Source organism: Scyliorhinus canicula, chromosome 6, assembly GCF_902713615.1.
Source record: "Scyliorhinus canicula chromosome 6, sScyCan1.1, whole genome shotgun sequence".
Classification (NCBI taxonomy): domain Eukaryota; kingdom Metazoa; phylum Chordata; class Chondrichthyes; order Carcharhiniformes; family Scyliorhinidae; genus Scyliorhinus; species Scyliorhinus canicula.
The window spans coordinates 173881691-173903648 of record NC_052151.1 but is presented as its reverse complement, the minus strand read 5'-3'; the positions used below and the strand labels follow the sequence as shown (position 1 = coordinate 173903648).

Sequence of the window (21958 nt, the reverse complement as noted above, 5' to 3'; positions counted from 1 at the left end):
TCCCCCATCCACTTCCTCTTGCAAACACCTCTCCCAGTATCGATTCGAGCTCCCCAACTTTTGCACCTCCCAGGCCCATCAAATTCTGCTTGACCAGGTTCCGACGACCGTACCCCCTCCCCACACCACACTCCAGTTCAGCAGCCAATCTTCGCTGGCTAGTGCAGAGGCCCCTGTCTGAGCCCACCTCCTCACAATCCCCTACTCCATAACCGTCCCAGAAAAACAAACAAAGCCGGCGCAAAACCACACACCCAGAAAACAGACATGAACCCAAAGCCCAATATAATTGTAACCAACTATAAACAAAGGTAAACTACACTCCCCCATTCAAAACTCATAAAACCCATACACCCCCTCCATCAAATACAAAACGAGAAACAGAGAAAGAGAGAGGTAAAGACAAAGCACAGACCCCATCCCCTCAATCCAAGTCCCAATCCCTATTCCATCTCTCATTTCAGTCCGAATCCTTTGGCCTTCATGAACGCCTCCACTGCCTTCACCGTCTCAGAGGGGCATGGCCAGGGTAATGGTGATGGTGGATTGGAGGGCGTGGGGTGAGAGACCCCCAGTCAGAATCGAGTTGTGCGTAACTCTCAACTCATAGACCTCACGCTGTTGCTGTATGGTGCTGCCTTCACCTGTCCAAAAGCCGCTCGCTTTCTCGCCAACTCTGCCGTTAAGTCCTGAGATATTTGTATACGAAAGCCTTCCCACCTCACCTCTAGCCTCTACTTCACCCAACTCAGGGCCTTCTCCTTAACATGAAACGTATGGAAGCAGATTATGATCAGCCTTGGTGGCTCATTTGCTTTCGGCTTTGCCCTGAGCGACCAATGTGCCCTGTCCAACTCATATCGAGAGCATTCTTCCCCCTCTCTCAACAGCTCTGCCAACATCTTCGCAAAATACTCGGTCAGCCTCGGGCACTCCACCCCTCAGACCAGGCCGACGATCCATGGATTCTGTCACGTTGACCTGATCTCCAGGTCCTCCACCTCAGCTCTGAGCCCTTTGTTAGCCTCCACCACCCTCCACAGCTCCTCACCCATAGAGGTGAACTGGTCACTGTACTACGACAGAGCCTCCTCCACCCCCTTCGACTTCTCTTCTTGCTCCCGTATCTCGGCCAATGTCTTCGACACTGCCACCTTAACCGGGGCCATCACCACCTCCACCCACTCCTTCATCACAGCCATCATCTCCCTCCACGGCACCTCCATGTGCTTGGTGAACTGCCTCTCAAATTCCCCGGCCATCACCTCAGTCAGAGTTTCCACTGTGAGGGGTGCAGCCCCATCCAGTGATCCTAACCAAGCCATCTTTCTTCCCGCCAGACTCACCTACTCACTCAAGAGCAGACTTTAACTTACCCCCTTCTTTCCAGTGCCCTTCTTCTGGAGAAGTCTTACAACACAAGGTTAAAGTCCAACTGGTTTGTTTCGAATCACTAGCTTTCAGAGCACTGCTCCTTCCTCAGGTGAATCATTCACCTGAGGAATTCATGATTCACTTGAGGAAGAAGCAGTGCTCCAAAAGCTAGTGATTCGGAACAAATCTGTCGGACTTTAAGCTGGTGTTGTAAGACTTCTTACTGTGCTCACCCCAGTCCAATGCTGGCATCTCCACATGATGGCTTCTTCTATGTCTTCGACATCTCCCACCTTCCTTACATCTTCCTGCACCAGTTCATTCAAAAACTGCCCCTGAAGCCAAGTACTAAAGTCCAAAAGCCAGAATCCCCAGCAGGAGCCACCTAACGTGTGACCTCCATTTACATGCCACCACTGGTCTTCTGCAGGCGGGATTTACATCGCAATGGTTCGCGAGATCTAATGAGATCTCGCGAGGCATGCAGGGTAGATCCCGGGAGCGGGCTCTCCCAGCATTCATCAGCCATACTGTGCCACAATGAGCTGCTTTTCTGGCACAACGTGGCCATTGGATCGCGCCCATTGTCTGTAAGGTATGGTTCAGTGAGTATACTTTTTGAAAATCCAAATACACCACATCCACTGGTTCTCCCTTACCCATCCTACTATTTGCATCCCCCTGACAGATTCATCGAACGTACCTTTAGTTTCACAAATCTGCATTTACTTGGATTTATCAGTTCATGCTTGAAGTGCCATATTCCTAATAATATTCAAGCATTTTGCCTGTCGGACTGCTATTGGTCCAACTGGCCTATAGTTGCTTGCTTGAGTTCCTCTTTCTTAAATAGCAGTTTCTGTTTTCTACCTTCCAATCCTTTGGAATTATTCAAGAATCTATGGAATTCTAGATGATCAAAACCAATGCACCCCATATCTCCTCAGCTATCCCTTTCAAAACCTCAGAAAACAGTCCAGAGGATTTGTGGCACTGAATATGATTACTTCCTTCAATACTTATTTTTTTACTTGTACTTAATTCCCTCTTCTTGCGAGACCCTAGGTTGCTTATTATTTTGACATCTCCCAGTGTGAAGACAGATACAATGTACGTCGCTGCCAATTCCTCATGTGACTCTGTTGTCGGGAGGATGGGTCACTGCGTGGGGTGAGGCAAGTCCGTTGTTAATCATTGACCTACACCAGAGGTTAGACATAGACATAGAATAGACATAGAATTTACAGTGCAGAAAGAGGCCATTCGGCCCATCGAGTCTGCACTGGCTCTTGGAAAGAGCATCCTACCCAAGATCAACACCTCCAACCTATCCCCATAACCCAGTAACCCCACCCAACACTAAGGGCAATTTTGGACACTAAGGGCAATTTATCATGGCCAATCCACCTAACCTGCACATCTTTTGGACTGCAGCACAATACTAGCTTTTATATCGTGCAACAGGCGTAAGTCTCCAACACTGATTCAATATAAGAAACATTCTCAGAGTGTTCCGGACAGCGCAAATCTGCCCCAACGGAAGTTTAGACTCTCTGGGCAATGACCATGCCTGTGCACAAGAAGGCTTCCCAAAGGTCCCGATGTACAACAGCAGCGAATATCTCAACATGCAGCTGTTGGCATCAGAAGACATGGCCCACTCGTCTGACTGTTTAAATGAACACCTCACGGGCTCACCTCCTCAAATCAGCAACAGGCGACAAACTGAATGGAACTATTTGCCTTTCCTCATTCCTGTCATTCTAAGAACACATTTGCTGAATGTCACAAATGCATCACAATCTCTTTTACAGCCTAATAATTCAGCAGCTGCCTCAGCTTTGGAACCAGTCCACGCCTCAGATTGATGACAGTGAAGGTTTTTCAGCATGTCTTGACAAAGCACGGACAATTTAAAGCTAAGTAATTGTCAGAATTCAATCTGGTATTTCAGTAACACGAGCCAAATAAATTGAAAAAAGCCAACTTACTACTCAAAAAGTTATAGATAATAGGATTTGCTGCACTGTTGGCGTACACCAGCCAATGTGAGAATGTAAACCATGCGTAGAGTGTTGCTCTGTTGTTAACATTGTCAAAGACTCCGAACACCCTGAAGGAATGAAGGAGAAAAACTGAGTCAGTTTCTGTGGCCATTTTACAGAAAGAAATATAAATTTTCGTTTTAAAGGCACCGGTCGTGTTTTTGGCCCAAAATGCCTAGGACATACCTGGATCCAGTCGCTGCCGATCTGCTTCATGGATGTTCTTGTAGTCCCAGCAGCGTTCAATACTGGGTTTTGGGACTGCTGGGACTGCAAGACCTGCCGGCTAATCAAATTGATCTACAGCTCTTGAGTGCAGGACTTCCTTCCACTGAAGGGAGGGAGCCCGACTCTCTGCGTATTAAGGTCGCCCATGGTGTCATATCACCCGCAGGGCGGATCTGAAACTATTGACCCCCAATGTTGAGTCCTGCAGAGTATTTTCAGCATGTTCTGATTTATCTCAGATTGCACCAACCGTAGTATTTTTTGCTTTCATATTTCAACACTCGCTGTACCCTTTATTTTCAATTGTTTTGTTATTGATTGTTTTCTCCCCCCCCCCCCCCCCAACCCCCATGAAATTGAATGTGGCAGTAATGTGCAAATCTGGGATAAAATTTGCAACAAATTGGTGACCCGGTGGCACCATGGTTAGCCCTGCTGCCTCATGCCACCAGGGTCCCAGGTTCGATTCCCGGCTTGGGTAACTGTCTGTGTGGAATTTGCATGTTCTCCCTGTGTCTCCGTGAGTTTCCTCTGGGAACTCCGGTTTCCTCCCACAGTCCAAAGATGTGCAGATTAGGTGGATTGGCCATGCTAAATTGCCCCCAAGTGTCCAAAGGCTAGATGGGGTTATAGGGATAAGGTGGCGATTGGGTCTGTGTAGGGGGGCCTTTAGAATGGTCAGTGGAGACTTAATGGGCCAAGTGGCCTCTGTAGCCACCTGGGGTGACCACTGCCCAACACAAAATGGAAGATTACAAGGAATGCAGGGAAAATGGACATGTTGCAAAAGCAAGCAGCTTGCAAAAGCACTTGTGTATTCTGACTGCTGCAGAAACCAGTTCTGACTGCTGCAGAAACCAGACAGCACTGTGGAAGAAAACAAGTTAGCATACTAATGAGGCGATACCGGGTGATTCCCAGGTACAATGGAAACAAGTTAACTCAAATCGATACATTGAATGGAAGGCCAGACTTCTCGGCGCCAAGAGAAGTCCAAAACAATAAGTCCCAAGAACCGCCCAGTGATCGAAGGAGTGCCCGTTATTGGGGAATTCAAATCAATCGATTGGGAAGAGACCCAATCGATTGCGAGTGTATAGAGGGTCCGCCCAGGTGGGCTTGAGACCCTGAGAGAGGTATAAGACAGAGACCCCGACCCCAGCTCTCTCTCTCTGCCAGCCTCTCCTTGACCAGCCAGCCCTCCCAGCAGAACACCATTGCAGCAGAAGAACCTTGAGGAGGAGAGGCCTGGATAGTAGCCGCCATCACGTAAGTGTCATACAACGCACGCTACGAGAGTAGACACTCCTGACCCCCTTTAGTCCATAACTACTGGAAGCCTGTGGACCCAGGACAAAGCTAGAGGCCGTTGTTCCCTGATCCGGCAGTCCCCTTATCCAGATAAGTATTGGCCTGTTAGTGGTAGGATTAGCCTAGTCTTATAGTTTTATATGCATGATTAGTAGAATACTGTAATATAATAAACGTGTCTTGTTTGAACTTACTAATTGGAGTATGGTTTTATTGCTTTGAACTTGACCTTGAAACTTGTGGCGGTATCTTAACGATACCTGGCGACTCCAAAGCTAACGAATGAAACAGAGCCAAATCGAGTGTTAAGCACACTCACCCAGAACGAGCAACACCTCCTTCTGCACTGTAGGGATTCTATGAATCTATGAAACATACCTGTGTCATTTCCAAATGATTGTGCACATTCAACATTGTGTTTATATTTCTATTTAATATTTGTCCAAATATAATTTGACATAAATAAAAAAATATTTTACTCTATAAAAACTTTACTGGGCTGGAGCAATGTATAAAGATAGTTTGGTAAATTAATGTTACATACAAATGTAAATATAAGTTGAATAGTTTCAGAGTTATGAAGCCAGTAGAAATGGGATGGGGTACTGTGTGTGATGTTTAACTAATAACTCTTGATTCTGGCTTCATGTTAACTGTTCTTGTTATCTTTCATTGATTGCCAAATCCTTTCTCTAATTGATATTTGATCAGTAGTATGCATTGCACTGTATTTGTCTCAACTAAATAAATCAGATGCCCTGGTGCTTAAACTCTTTCAATCCGTTTACCACCACCCTGACTGAATTCACCATTCTATAGTATTATGCACTATACTTGAGAATGATCGTTAATCCTCTCATTAAGAATATTAACATCTATGGCAGGAAGCCAAGGACTAATTCCAATGGAAATGAATGCACAGATACTGCTCCCAAATGAATAGTTCCCATTTCTAACTACTTTTACTTGCAATCGTGCAGTCAGGTTTTTAGTTAAATCGCAACCTTCTCCTTCATCGTCCGAGCTATATCCTTTTTATAACCTTATCAAGAACCTATTAGAAAGCCTAACATTGAATGAAATACACTTATTTACTCACATAATAGCATTTTCAAAGAAGCCTAATAAATTTGAAAAACACTGCTGATCACTGCAATAATTAATTAACTGTTTTTATATAATGTCCTTCAGCTGCAAGACATTGCCTTGAATGCAATGTCCAATGAAGTGTAACAGTTGGCAAGAACTCTTGCATTGAGGATTGAACCTCAAAGTCATGGACCTTCCACCATGGACATAGTCTAATGCCCAAGGCCCTGTGGATCATAGAATGATGCAACATGAAGAAGGCCCCCCAACCCATTATACCCATGCTGGCTCTGAGAGTGAACTATTTAATTAGTCGACTTCTGTGCTCTCTCCCGAGACCCCAGTAAATGTATTTTAAAATTTTAAATAATTTTGGATACAGGTTAGATTTTCTGGATATTTAAAAATACAACTGTAAATAGATCAATCAATAAATATGGATGGATAGACACAATGGATAGTTAACATTCTGTCCTCACAAAATGTGATGACGTTATAAGACAGTGGGCGCGATTCTCTGCAACCACGATGGGTGGGAGAATAGCGGGAGGTCTGCTCCCGCACCTCCCGCTATTCTCCCACCCCCCCCAAAATGGCATGTCCGGTTTTCCGACACGTCGCTCGGAGAAACGCGGGCCGCCGTTTTTCATGGCGGCCCGCGATTCTCCAACCCGGATGGACCGAGCGACCTGCCGTTCCCGACCTGTTCACGACGGCGACAACCACACCTGGTCGCTGCCGTCGTGAACATGGTGCGCCAGATAAGTGTGGGGCCGAAAGGGGGCGGATCGGGGATCGAGCACCACGACTATGCTCGGGAGGGGACTGGCCCGCGATCGGTGCCCACCGATCGTCGGGCCGGCATCTCAAGGGGACGCACTCTTTCCCCTCTGCCGCCTCGCAAGATCAAGCCGCAACATCTTGCGGGGCGGCTGAGGGGAAAGACGGCAATCGCGCATGCGGGGGTTTGAGCTGTCCAACCCGCGCATGCGCGGCTGACGTCATTAGACTCCGCCGCGACGTCATTCTTGGCTCGCCGGGCCTTGAAGCCAGGGACAAGGCCCGGCCGCCGAGTTTCCCGGTATGGCCCGCATAGCCCCCTGGGTAGGGGAGAATAGGGGACCGGGAGAGGCTTCCGACGCCGTCGTGAACCTCTCCAGGTTTCACAACGGCATCGGGCCTTGCGGAGAATTCCGCCCAGTATCTTTATCATAGTCAGTTAAAAAGCCAACTTCATGTAAATAAGACTTCTGACTGTTTCAGGTTGAGCAATCATTCAATTTAATGACAATATTTCCAGTGTCATGAAGATGTCCCTTATGGAATTGATTTGAAAGGTCATCGTCTGGTTTCACATATTAAACTGCTTAAAAAGGGACGTTTCATTTGAACATAAAGGCACTGAATTTGAATGTCTGCCAGTTTGCATCGATGTAGCCTCGCTTCATTTCATGGAGACATCTTTATGGAGGCCCAACAGACAACTGCAACCCTGAAGATGTGAAAAGCTTCCTTCCAATCTCATCCAAATGGAAGAATGAACCACTTAGGAGTTAATTGCAGTAACATAAATTGGCATGAGGTCATGTGATACAACCTTGTCTGTGGATTCTTGAATTTGAGATTTGGCAAAGATATTCTAGTTGCTGGAGGGAACAGCTATCACACCTTCTCCATCGCTACAATACTTCATCTAAGCTTTGAACCGTGTTTTTTTCCGGTTAAAGGTGTGCCTACATTCCTACAGCAGACTCTCGGCCAAAAAGCAATGGATTTCTTTAACCACGGTTCCAGGAGAAAAAGAATATACCAGCCACAACTTTAAAGCAACTTCCTTAGATGGTGAACCAATGTCTCCGGATAAAATCAGTGAATCTTTATTGACTTTCCTTCTTTTTAATCTGGTAAAGTTTAAGCTCTAGTACTCCACAAAGTTGTATTTTTTTCTGTATGCTTGGAGTTTGAATGTGCCTTTGTAAATATTACTGGGAAGTAGGACATATCTGTACATTTTCAAAATTTTCATATTTTTACCTGATTTTAGTACATCAAAACTAACTCCATTATGTGTTTAACTCAAGAATACTTGCCTGGCTTAATTCTTAAAAGCAGTGCACAATCAAGTGCGTGCTAAATTGGCAATACTGAATCCTTTTGTTTTAGAATTCAAAAGCTCTGCTGTAACCAAATGGGAGTGGAAATAGAGAAAAACCAATCTGTCGCTCTTAACCTGGTCCCAACACCAATCTGCTGGAAATAAACGTACCTTTTCAGAACATTGAGAACACTTATTGGAAGGTAGCAGAGTGTGAAAAAAATGAAAACCACCAGGAGCATCCGTGCCGTCTTCCGTCTTGTTTGGATCTGTTTGATTTCTGCAGCCACAGCACTTGTCCGTGACTTGACCTGGACTCTGCCAGCCTTCTGGGATGAACACTGCAGTGCAAGGGGCTTCCAATTTCTTTGGACCACCGAGGAAGTCCCTGGTATCTGCAATTTAAGTGAAAAGGTACAGTAGAGGGCAAACGTTCTGAGAGAATTGTAAGTTTCCTGTTGGCGGCGCTGTCACATACTTACTTGCCGACACCAGAGTTTCTGAAATATTTGAAAGTAGGCCAAAATCATGAGGCACAAAGGGGCCAAATATGTAACAATGAAAAAGCAGATATGATACACTTTGGGATAAATGTCATCTGTAAAACAAAAAAGTATCAAAACTGTATATTGGAAATTCAATACAATTATCATGAATAAAATTATAATGAATAAATTATATTCAGGAAATAGTAAATTAAAATAATATCAGCCTACCATTTAGTTTTAATTTAAATTTTAGGTCCTTCTAGTGAATTTTGTCAGTAGATATTTCAAGATAATATATTCAGGGTGCTACATATGGTATTTTGTAATACAGAAGGTCATATTAATGAGAAAAAAATTGCTGATCATAGTTCAACAATATCTTTATCTTCCATTAGGTGGATTGGCCATGCTAAATTGCCCGTAGTGTAAGGTTAATGGGGGGATTGTTGGGTTACGGGTATACGGGTTACGTGGGTTTAAGTAGGGTGATCATGGCTCGGCACAACATCGAGGGCCGAAGGGCCTGTTCTGTGCTGTACTGTTCTATGTTCTATGTTCTAAGATATTAGCAGTGGTGGAACATAGGGGGGGTGCGATTCTCCGATATTGAGGCCAAGTGTTCTCGTGAACGCCGTCGCGTTGCACGACGGCATGAACAGGTCCCGGGCATGACCTATTCTGGCCCCCACAGCACTGGAGCAGTTCAAGCCATTCCAGCCTCCTTACGCGGTGCCAAATGGGCACTGTGCCAACCTGCGCATGCGCAGTTGGGTCAGCTCAATCCTGCGCATGCGCAGTTGGACCACGCCATCCTGCGCATGCTCGGGGAACTTCTAATGCGCGTCAGCCCCGACCCAACAGGGGCCGGCCACGGCAGAAAGTAGGCCCGGGGAGGGAGAGGCCGGCCCGCCGATCGGTGTGCCCCGATTGCAGGTCAGACCCCTTCGGAGGCCCCCCCCCCTCCGGAGAAGGAGCCCCCCCCAACAGGCCGCCCCCCGAGCGTTCCTGCAGAGTTCCCGCCGGCAGCGACCAGGGGTGAACGGCGCCGGCGGGACTCTGTCGCATCGGGACGGCCACTCAGCCCATCTGGGTCGGAGAATCGGCAGCCCGACCGAAAGCGATGGCACAAATGCTGTCGATTCTCCGCACCTCGGAGAATCGCGCACCAGCGCGGTGCGTCATGGCACGGTTGCGGCGATTCTCCAGCCTGGCGCGGGGCTCGGAGAATCACCCCCCAGATGCGAAAATTGGAATTTTGAATGAGCTGTTAAGAGTAACAAGTGCCTCTAAAACGTATACAATTCTATTCTATTACCACTTAAAAACTTTGCAAGGTGGAAGGGTCACAGCTAAAAACCAGTGACATTCTACAATTGGAGATGTGGAAAAGGCAATGACTAGACAACATAGTTTTAAGTGCGAGGGGCAACGTTTAGAGGAGATGAGCGAGACATGTTTTTGACACGAAGGGTGGTGAGTACCTGGAACCCGCTGCTGGGGGAGGTGGTGGAAGCAGGTACAATAGCAATGTTTAACAGGCATCTTGACAAATACATGAATAGGATGGGAAGAGAGGGATACTGACCCTGGAAATACAGAAAGTTTTAGTTTAGACGGGCAGCATGGTTGGCGCAGGCTTGGAGGGCCGACGGGCTTCTTCCTGTGCTGTACTGTTCTTTGCTCTTTGTACACACTCTGACAGCCATTTCGCAACAAATAAAGAGGCAGAAAAATCATCCCACAAAAATTACCAGCAACAACGCTAGCATCAAATTACTGCAAAACATACCATTCCCTTTTACATTTCAATTCGAGGTGGTTCCTGTCCAAGTAACAATACTTAATGAGATTATGCAACTGATTTTGTCCAGCCAACCAAGTGTCTAACTCTCACAGGGAAGCACCATCATGTTCAACAGTCTTCAAAGTGACGTATTGTAAAGTCCACATCGTGTATCTGATGTGGTGTCCACATCCTCTCCCGGAAACTGAGAATCACAGAATTTAAATGGATTCCAAGAGGTCCCAAAGGTCAGAATTAGACCTTTGTATTTGTTTGTATTTATTGTTCACTCAGAAGCTGAGATTGATCTTGGGTTAGAACATAGAACATAGAACATATACCAGTACAGCACAGAACAGGCCCTTCGGCCCTCGATGTTGTGCCGAGCAATGATCACCCTACTCAAACCCACGTATCCACCCTATACCCGTAACCCAACAAACCCCCCCCCCCCCTTAACCCTAACCCTAACCTTACTTTTTAGGACACTACGGGCAATTTAGCATGGCCAATCCACCTAACCCGCACATCTTTGGACTGTGGGAGGAAACCGGAGCACCCGGAGGAAACCCACGCACACACGGGGAGGACATGCAGACTCCGCACAGACAGTGACCCAGCGGGGAATTGAACCTGGAACCCTGGAGCTGTGAAGCAGCTGTGTTATAGTGTAAAATGGATGATAGCAAAGTAGGCAGTCCATTTTACATCTCTCTCCCAATGTTTATCACATGCGGGTTAAATTAATTAAAAATTGAGAGCTGCAAAAGATTAGCTGCCTAATCTTTTTTTTTAATTTAGAGTACCCAATAAAGAGAGATTGCACATCTTTGGGCTGTGGGGGCAAAACCCACGCAAACACGGGGAGAATGTGCAAACTCCACACGGACAGTGACCCAGAGCCGGGATCGAATCTGGGACCTCGGTGCCGTGAGACTGCAGTGCTAACCACTACGCCACCGTGCTGCCCCAGCTGCCTATTCTTTGAGGTTTTTAGCGAGTTTGAGGATCTTGGGACTTGAGAACAGCTAGAATTAGACTAGAAAATAAAACGCATGAGCAATAATGGGTTCTTTTGTCGTGGATATTTCTCTCACCATTGTTCCCCCCTCTCCCCACTGGCAATCTGTTCCCTGTTCCTTGTTGCCCTTTGAAACACTGTTTATCTTTGTTTTGTCATGAACACATTCTGATCTCTTAATGTGCCACTATCTACACCCTTCTTAGCCTTGACCACCCCCATTTGCATTCCCTTTGTCGTTCTGTCCATGACATCTTTGTCAATCTCCACCTATTGCTGGCTCTATATCCAATCTCACCGCTCCACTCCACCCCACCCCACAACAGTATACATGTGACCCTATTTCCAGTTCTCTCCAGCTTTGTCAAAGAGTCATCCAAACTCGAAATGTTAGCTCTCTTCTCTCTCCACAGATGCTGTCAGACCTGCTGAGATTGCCCAGTATTTTCTGGTTTTGGTTCTTTTATCAACTTTGTTTCTCCAGACCTTCTATGCATCTCCTTACAGCTCCCTCTGCTGGTGTGATTCTGCATGGCAGCTTCAAACGAACAATATGTACATATTGCAATTTCAAAGCACTACAATGCTACCTGGGCCATAGCACAACAACACTGATATTCTATCATTAAGCATTCAAACTTGGGCCAAGCCTGACTCCAAAATAATCCCACTCACCTCCCTTCTCCCCTCTCCACCAAGAGAGAGAGGCATTGGCTGACAAGGCAATTTGTAGTGATCTTTACATGGGTATGTACAGAAGGGGCTGATGGGTAATGGAAAGACCACTAGGGGGCAGCACTGGCATGTATAAAAGTGGAAGCAAGCAGTCCTCTGGCCTCTTGGGTGGATTAGACTGTGAGGAGAACAGAGGCAGAGATTTAGCTCAGGGCTGCTAGTGTGGTCAGGCCTAGTTGTAGTGTATAGAAAAGTTGTAACCTTTCTACTAGTACAGTTCTTAAAGTAAGAACTCATGCAGTTATTTAAGTTGTGTTGTTCAATAAACCTTCTGTAAAACTTCTGGATGACTTTGAGCCTTCTTCCAAAGCCTCTACTGTAACTGAGTTGAATAGCACAGATTACCTGCCTCTTGGGAATAAAAGATGGTACCAGGTTGTCTTTAATCAGACAGTACTGGATAGATTAGGTTAGAGACCAGAAAGAACCAAAACAAGCAGAAAAAGTTACGGGCCAGCCGCTCGACTGTGGAAGACTTCGCAGCATTTTGATTCCAAACAACCTATCGAAGCGATGGACCACATGCCACTTCCAGAGTTGCTGAAAACTACCGGTAATTTAAATAGTAACTGGAAAATGTATCAACAGCAGCTTCAAATATACATGGCGGCTACTGACTTAAATGCAGCCTCCGATGGGAGACAGATTGGGATATTATTCTCAACGGCAGGCCGGCAAGCTGTAGACATTTATGACTCTTTTACGTATGGTGACAATGAAGATAAAACTAGCTTTCAAGCGATAATGGCAAAATTTGATGAACACTGTAAATCACAGTCAAATTAAATCATGGAACGATTTAACCTGCATAACAGATTCCAGAAAAACGGGGAGACTATCTCTAACTTTGTCACAGATCTCTGCTTGCTAGCACAAGGTTGTAACTGTGCTGATGTAACAGACTCCATCATCAGGGATCAATTAATCTATGGTCTCTCAAGTCTTCATAAGATGGACAGCAGGGGTCATCAACTGACTGGAATTATTGTAGTTGCTTTGGAACAATGTTGTTTGTTAATATTGCTCCTCCAGCCAGATTTCCCCAAACCTGTTCACATTCTGCACACTTTATTCTGTTGACTTACTGCTTAGGTTTTTCAAGATACTGGCCTAGAAAGTAGATCACATTCCCAAATGGACGTGCGAAAGGGAGCAGGAAGGACCCCTCTTACTGAAAGGATGGATCTGAGGCACATTTCATATTAGGCCGCACTATGATTAAGCTGCCAAGCTACTCAATGGGCATCCAGGAAGAGGATGGGAGGAGTCAGGGGAACAGGAAGAGTGCATATCAGCTGGAAAGCAATTGCAGAGGGATCGTGGTTGCAACTTTTAAAAAACGATATTCCTTTCTCAAAGTTATAACGCCAATGCACAGAGTGACCAGGACAAGCCCTCAGCCTATCTCCTTGCTCCCTCGGAAAAACAATTCAAATTCAAATTGAATCCAATTCATGGTCCCCACAAAAGAGGCATACGAGATCCAAGCTGATAGCAAAATGCACCGAACCTGATCTCAAGCTTGTCCCTACGTTTGATCTTAGCCAAAAGGTCGAGAAGCAATTTGCAATCATGGGGGAAGATTGGCCCGAGGCAGACTATGTGGTTTTAATGGAGGATCAGAAAGAGCAGTCCTGATTCCCCTTGCTCCACAGACAGGTAAGCCTGTTAGTGGCCTGAACTGTTCCGTTTAAGGACTGCTGGTCAGATCTATTGCAGATCTAATATTCCTCCAGGCAGCCTACCCAGTACCAATTGTTTTCAAGGCACACAAACACGGCAGTGTGGACCTCAAACAGGTGTTGGATCGCATGCTTGAGTATTCAAAGAGTCAAATGTTTCTTTCAGGTGTGAGCCCTGGACATTGATCACAATATGGGCGCACTATTGGCTACGAATGAGTGTGCACTCCCTGTCTGGCATAATAGTGGTTTGGAGGCCATTTTTCAGACACTGTACAGTCAGATTCTGAGGCCACAGTCTACTAATTCTTCGGCTATCGATTCTCATTTGCGATGAGTTTTGTGTAATGCACAGTTTAAACCTCTTTTCAGGTTTTTAAAATCAGTTTGTGAGCTACCAAATCTTCCACAGAGTGTTGGATCAGGCGAGAAAGGCTGGGCTGGATTCTCCCCTACCCGGCGTGACGGAGGGTCCCGGAGTAGGGGAGTAGTGCCAACCACTCAGGGGTCGGGCCTCCCCAAAGGTGGGGAATTCTCCCCACCTTTGGGGGCCAGCCCCGCGCCGGAACAGTTGGCACCAGAAGACTGGCGCAAAAAACCGGCGCCCCCGGCAGCGGGGCTGGCCGAAAGGCTTTCGCCGGTCGGCGCATGCGCCGGCAGTGACGGCAGCGGGCAGCTGCCGCTGACGTCACCACCGGCGCATGCGCGTTGTGGGTTTCTCTTCCGCTTCCGCCATGGCGGAGGCAGTGGCGGCCGCGGAAGGAGAAATAGTGCACCCAGGGCACTGGCCCGGAGTCTGAGCGGGGGGGCCCCGATCGCAGGCTAGGCCACCGTGGGGGCACCCCCCCGGGGTTCGATCGCCCCCCGCCGGGGGTCGGAGAATTTCGCCCGCATGGTAGGATTCTCCGACCCTCCCGCCAGGTCGGAGAGTCGCCGGGGGGGGGGGGGGGGGGGGGGTGGCGTGAATCCCGCCTCCGCCGGCTGCCGAATTCTCCAGCGCCGGGGATTTGACAGGGGGCAGGAATTGCGTCGTGCCGGTCGGCGGCTGCTGGTAGCGGCCCACCTCGGCGATTCTCCGGCCCGCGATGGGCCAAGTGGCCGTCTGTTTTTTTTGCCGGTCCTGCCGACGTACATTAGAGTAGGCCCTTACCAGTGGGACTTGGCGGCGTGGGCGGCCTCCGGGATCCTCAGGGGGTCGCAGGGGAATATGGTTCCGGGAGGTGCCCCCACGGTGGCCTGGCCCGCGATCGGGGCCCACCGATCCGTAACCAGGCCTGTGCCGTGGGGGCACTCTATTCCTCCGCGTTGGCTGGGTGGTCCTCCGCCATGGCCGACGCGGAGATGAACCTCCCCTGCACATGCGCTGGGTTGATGCCAGCACACACTGGCGCTCCCATGCATGCGCCAACACATGCCAGCCAGTGGAGGTCCTTCGGCACTGGTTGGCGTGGCACCAAGCCCCTTCCCGCCGGCCGGCACAGCACAAACCACTCCAGGGCCAGCCTAGCCCCTGAAGGATTCCGGACCTTTGGGGCGGCCCAGCGCCGGAGTGGTTCACGCCACTCTTCGGCGCCGGGACACCTCCGCCCACCAGGTAGGGGAGAATCCCGCCCCTGTTCTCGTTTAATTTACTAGCGCTGTGACATTTCAAAGTGCTGACGAAGATCACACAGCCAGCTGGAAGGTCGAGGCCTAAACACGCTGGCATCGCTGGGAATCTGAGATCGGGGTACTCAATATCAAAGTCAAATTTAAGTGCATCCCTAACCCCCAATGGACAATGGGACCCCTCCACCCCAAGGCCATCGGGACCCTCCCCACCACAGTCATTGGGACCTCCTGCCAGGCAAGGGAAACACCCCAACCACCACATACAGTAGGGAACCCTCCTAATGGAGGAGGGTAACCCCCTCCCCCGCCCCCCCTCCCACCAGAGCTCTCTGCCACTATCCCCTTGGCACTACCAATTTGCCAGAGGAAAATGCCCAGCCTTGTCTCTCAACTTCCGCGGGCTACTTCTGCATCACCAGAATGGTCATCATGACTGGTTTTCACTTTTGAAAATCAGTAGTGATTCACCAGTAGTGATTTGCGCCAGCGTGATGTCATACCGCCAGGGTTGGAGGATGTCATACCGCCAGGGTTGGAGGACCGTGGTCGGACGCTTTGACATCTAGCTCTTTAATAATATGTTAAAATATGATAATGTATTGAAATCTGATTCACACCTGATAAAGTCACCAGCGGGGGGGGGGGGGGGGGGGGGGGAGGGGGGGGGGGAGGGGGGGGGGGCAGGAAAAATCTCAAACTGAGATCTTGCCGGCGCAAATCCCGTTTTTGACAATTCACGAGATTTAGCACTCATTACAGGATTTGTGCTTGTGGCTAATGGAGCAGCTAGATCACGGTCATTATCTCCCTCTCTATTCCAGATTGGTTAAATGTGAGATCATGCCGTGTGGCTGGTGCAAACCCTCCAACTCTGACCTCAGGTGAACAAAGAACAAATAACAATACAGGACAGGAACAGGCCCTTCGGCCCTCCAAGCCTGTACCGGTCATGATACCAATCTTTGCCAAAACCTTCAGCACTTCCTTATGCCATTTCCTTCTATACCTTCTATACCCATCCTATCCATGTGTTTGTCAAGATGCCTTTTGAATGCCGTTAATGTATCTGCTTCCACAATCTCCCATGGCACCGCGTCCCAGGCATTCACCACCCTCTGCGTAAGAAACCTGCCTTGCACCTCTCCTCTAAACTTTGCCCCACAGACCTTAAACCTATGCCCATGGTGACTGTGTGGAGTTTGCACATTCTTCCCGTGTCTGCGTGGGTTTCCTCCAGATGCTCAGGTTTCCTCCCACAGTCCAAAGACATGCAAATTAGGTGGATTGGCTATTTAATTGCCTCTAGGGTGGGGGATTGGGCCTAGCTAGGTATAAACCTTTCAGTGGTTCAGTGCAGACTCAATGGGCCGGATGATCTCCTTCTGCACATTAGGGATTCTATGATTCCATAGTAATAAAGAATTACTTGTTTTTTTGTATTCTGCTTGGTTTGAATTTACGTTTTTAGCATTTCTGTTCTAATTTTTCAGTTCCAGCAATGCGTGCATTTCTCCTGCATTCTATTTCTCGAATTCAGTATAATTAGCATGTTGTCAAACTTGACACCACCAGTAATTAGTGCTAAGTGCTCTGTTACTCGTGCAATGAAAATTACATATTTTTATTGATAATGACTCGAGATTTCCTGTTGTGTCAGGCTTGGCCTAGCAATGGGTCATAAATGCAGTGTTGCGTTGGTACAGCAGAAGATCAGATGTTTCACAAAATCTGTAATTATATTAACATCTGAACAACAAAAAACGCAGCTTAATGGTTGCAACGTCTGAATGTTTTGGTTCTGTAAAGCTCGAAATAGGCCACGATCATCAGTGTTAAATAAAATGTTGGCATTTTTAGTTTTGTGGTCAATTCTACAAAACATAAACGCACAAGAATAAAATATTGTTTTTACCTCCCCATCGCTCATCGCAGATGGTGAATAGAAGAGTTTTGTTTGCTAACTCGGGCAGCATGATGCTGCATTCCATTACAATTGCCTGGGGAATCATTAGGACGCAGGATACAATCCATATCATTATTATGCTGTTTCGTGCTCGCTTGGCTGTACTTTTGAACATAAGTGGATGACATATAGCATACCAACGGTCCACTGCAATGCAACTAAGTGTCAGTACAGATACAGAGACTGCAACAGTCTGAAAGAAAAGGAACACATTTATTCAACTTTGTTTCGAGAATCAAACATCAGTTAAAGGCATAAGCAAGAGAAATTAATTGGTAGTGAATTTTCCAGGGTCTTCTCCTTCAAATTGTTTACCTGCATAAATCAATTTTATGAGGCAGCACGGTGGCGCAGTGGTTAGCACTGCTGCGTCACCATGCCGAGGACACGGGTTCGATCCCAGCCCCCGGTCACTATCTGTGCGGAGTTTGCACATTCTTCCCGTGTCTGTCTGAGTCTCACCCCCACAACCCCACAATGTGCAGGGTAGGTGGATTGGCCACGCTAAATTGCCCCTCAATTGGGAAATAAAAGTGAACAGTGAACCTGGGGCCTCGGCGCCGTGAGGCAGCAGTGCGAACCACTGTGCCATCGTGCTGCCCCAACCTGAAGGGTTAATCTTACTCGTTTATTGTGACTAAGCCACTGAAGGAGGGAAAACTATCTTCCTGCAAGACACAGAATCAGCACTCACTAGAGGGAGGTGACTATTTCAGGCCTTAAACAGTTAAACAGGTTTCAGTTACATTCTAATGGGAGATTTTTTGAGTAGGTCGCTCAAAACTATACCTCCTACTTTTTCAGAGTGGATCCTGTCATTTGAGACATCCTAAATGAGCGTCCAGAATATAAAACATACTCAACGTAACCGTACACAGTTTATTTTTTAGTGAGGTTTTATTGTACCATTTCAGAGTATAAAAACAAAGTCTTCAAAAGTATAAATCTGCTAACAGTCCTTTGTTATCCGCTAACAGGTTATCTTCTTCATGAGAAAAATATATTTAAACATGGAAATCCGTAATTATCTATAAAACACCTACGCAATAAATTTATTAAAAGAATAATAGGCTCATCATCACGGCAGCCTCATGGGTTTTGTCTGATGAAAACAGGCAGTCTGGACAGAGCAGTGACTTCACCCTCGAGCAGGGAAGAGTGAGTGTTAGCTCTGTGAATCTGCCCTGCCCCATTTGTTTCTTATCTCTACATTGACCGCTTCTTTTACAATTTTGTGGCTTTACTTGATTTTATTGAAAGTCTGTCTTTCAAAGTTGATGAGTGTTTCTTTTAATATCAGTTTAAGTGTCATATGCTTGGTCAGCAGGTCCTTCCGAGAGTAACTTCATTCCGTTATCTCACAGGTGTCAAAGTTTATGTGAACAGAAATCTTCAAGACTGTCTCTCATGTGTCAATGGGTTACATGTACAGAAAGTTGCTTAATTTGTTTTATATCTTCTTTTGGTTTGGCACAGCTGCAGTCAAGTAATTCAAAGGGATTTCTGGTTTGTCAAACCAAGGACCTTGGGTGCCTTGTTTGTCTGAGACAACTTCATTAGTCTAAGGGTGAGACACGCGTCTATCTTTTTCACTGTGTCTCATGGATTCTAAAAGGCATGGCTGCTACAATGATTTTATTCTACTCCAGTTGGATACACTGGGTGAGATTCTCCATTGGCCGACTCCAAATTCGCGACACGAGATTGGGTGGAGAATTGTTTCCGATGCCAAAATCACGGCGGGTGTCGATTTGACGCCAAATCGCAATTCTCCGTCAATTTGACAGCAGCCTCAATGCGTACCGGAACGCATGTACAGTAAACTCTGTTTGCATATCATCCGCGGGCCCGACCCGGTATTCTCCGGGGCCTCCACGATTCTCCGCCTCAGATGGGCTGAATTCCCAATGGCGCGGTTCACTTGTGCTTTTAAAAATCGTGAAACCGGCGTCATGGCTGATGAGGGGGAGAGAGAGGAGGTAGGACACAGAGAGGAGCAGCTGTGGGCTGCCGGGCTGGACACTGACATTGGGGTTGGGGTGGGGGTTTCCCCCTGCTAGGGCTGAGGGAGGGGGTGGTGCCCAGGCAGGAACCTCAATTACGGCGGCCATTTTGCTGCGCACCCCACTGAATGCCCACCTTGGACCCTGGTTCTGCAGACACACCAGTCGTGTGGGCGCCCCCAACCCATCCATGCACACCCCACCCTGCGTCACCTGCCGGTGGCCCACACAGAGCAACACCCACAGTAGCCCCTACGGGGGCCACAGTGCCGGCCCCTAGCAGGGACAGTGACAGACACTGGTACCCCTGGCATCAGGGATGGGCACTAGGGCCAGTTGGCCCATGGTGACAGGGCCAGGGGTACGGGGATGGGGGGTGGGGGGAGGGAACATGTGGGGCAGAGTCCCAGGTGCCAATCCGGTGGACCGGGTTGGGCACAGGGGTGTGCACCATGCTAACCTGTCAGCCCTTCACCCCCTGCAGGCAATGGATATTGGAATTCAACCAGCAATGGCGGCCTTCCTACTAGTCGCTACAGCCCTGGGGGATGCCCTGCGGCTGAACTAGCTGGAGCAGCCTCAAGGAGGAGGAAGCATCAGCGGAGCGTTGAGCAGTGGAGCCTGCCCCAGAGGAACAGGAGGCAGCCACCCAGGAGACCCAAGAAAGATAAACCAGGCTATATTCTTAATAGTGAGGGACTGAGAGAGTGAAGGAGCAAGTGGATTTGGGTGTCCACATACACCAATCAACAAAGGATAGTGCACGGGTTTCTAAGATTGATGGAATGTTTTTCGTTAACTAAAGGGAGGTGGAATACAAAACAAGCAATTTATACTCCACATGCACAGAGTCTTGGTGAACCTCCACAGACTTGATTCAGTTCTGAGTACTGACCCTCAGCAATGATAAACTGGTCTTGGAGGATGGACAGCACAGATTCACAAGAATGGTATTGAGGCTTATAGTGTTAAATTATGATGATTGCTTCTGATTAAAGGTCACTGACCTGAAACATTAACTCTGGCCGGGGGCCTTTGCAGTCCCACCTTGGCAGCCCCCCTGCGGGGGATGTGGAGGACCAGCCACAAGTCCATTGGACTTTTGGCAGGACAGGAAGATCCCAGCGGCGGGCAGGGCCAGAACATCCTGGTCTCTATTTCCCACTCCACAGAGGCTGCCAGACCTGCTATGTATCTCCAGCATGTCCTCTTCTTATTTCACATTTCCAGCATCTGCCATGTTCTCTTATTGTGCTAAATTATGAGGACTGCTTTCACAACAATACTTCGTATGTCTTTAAGTTTGGAACGTTGAGGGCGGAACGAACCAAGTTCTGTAAAATTATAAAAGGACTTGATATAATAGTAGTGGGGAAACCATTTCCGCTCTGACTCACCCCGACTCACTCGGTTTCAGTTCAAGTCCCACACCAGGATGTAAGCACAAAAATCAATGCTGGCATTCAATGCGCAGTCCTGAGGGAGTGGCCATGATGTGGAGATGCCGGCGTTGGACTGGGGTGAGCACAGTAAGAAGTCTTACAACACCAGGTTAAAGTCCAACAGGTTTGTTTCAAACACGAGCTTTCGGAGCACGGCTCCTTCTTCAGGTGAATGGAAAGGCTTGTTCCAGAAATGTTTATATAGACACAGTCAGAGATGCCCCGGAATGCGAGCACCTGCAGGCAATCAAATCATCAAAGATGCAGAGAGAGAGGTAACTCCAGGTTAAAGAGGTGTGAATTGTCCCAAGCCAGTTCAGTCGGTAGGCCTCTGCAAGTCCAGGCTTGTTGGTGGGGGCCGAATGTAATGCGACATGAATCCCAGATCCCGGTTGAGTCCGCATTCATGCGTGCGGAACTTAGCTATAAGTTTTTGCTCAGCAATTTTGCGTTGTCGCGTCTCCTGAAGGCCTCCTTGTAGAATGCTGACCCGGAGATCAGAGGCTGAATGTCCTTGACTGCTGAAGTGTTCCCCAACTGGAAGGGAACAGTCCTGCCTGTTGATAGTCGCACGATGCCCGTTTATTCGTTGTCGCAGTGTCTGCATGGTCTCGCCAATGTACCACGCTTCGGGACATCCTTTCCTGCAGCGTATGAGGTAGACTACATTGGTCGAGTCGCACGAGTATGCGCCGCGTACCTGGTGGGTGGTGTTTCCACGTGTAATGGTGGTGTCCATGTCGATGATCTGGCATGTCTTGCAGAGATTACCCTGGCAGGGTTTTGTGGTGTTGTGGTTGCTGTTCTGAAGGCTGGGTAATTTGCTGCAAACAATGGTTTGTTTGAGGTTGCGCGGTTGTTTGAAGGCCAGTAGTGGGGGTGTGGGGATGACCTTGGCAAGATGTCCATCCTCGCTGATGATGTGTTGGAGGCTGCGAAGAAGATGTCGTAGTTTCTCCGCCCCAGGAAAGTACTGGACGACGAAGGGTACTCTGTCAGTGGTGTCCCGTGTTTGTCTTCTGAGGAGGTCGGTGCGGTTTTTTGCTGTGGCGCGGTGGAACTGTCGATCAATGAGTCGAGCGCCATAT

General features: G+C 47.9%; 1 protein-coding gene across 1 annotated transcript in view; it reads right to left on the bottom strand.

Moving 5' to 3' along the window:
• The window catches only part of hcrtr2 (hypocretin (orexin) receptor 2), an 82848-nt gene that overhangs the window by 16293 nt on the left and 44597 nt on the right, over window positions 1-21958 (bottom strand). Inside the window, exons 3-6 of the mRNA XM_038801050.1 lie at window positions 17375-17618; window positions 8625-8740; window positions 8314-8537; window positions 3366-3487 (exon numbers count right to left, since the gene is read on the bottom strand). Coding sequence (XP_038656978.1) covers window positions 3366-3487; window positions 8314-8537; window positions 8625-8740; window positions 17375-17618 — 706 coding nt within the window. The remainder of the gene's footprint in view (window positions 1-3365; window positions 3488-8313; window positions 8538-8624; window positions 8741-17374; window positions 17619-21958) is intronic.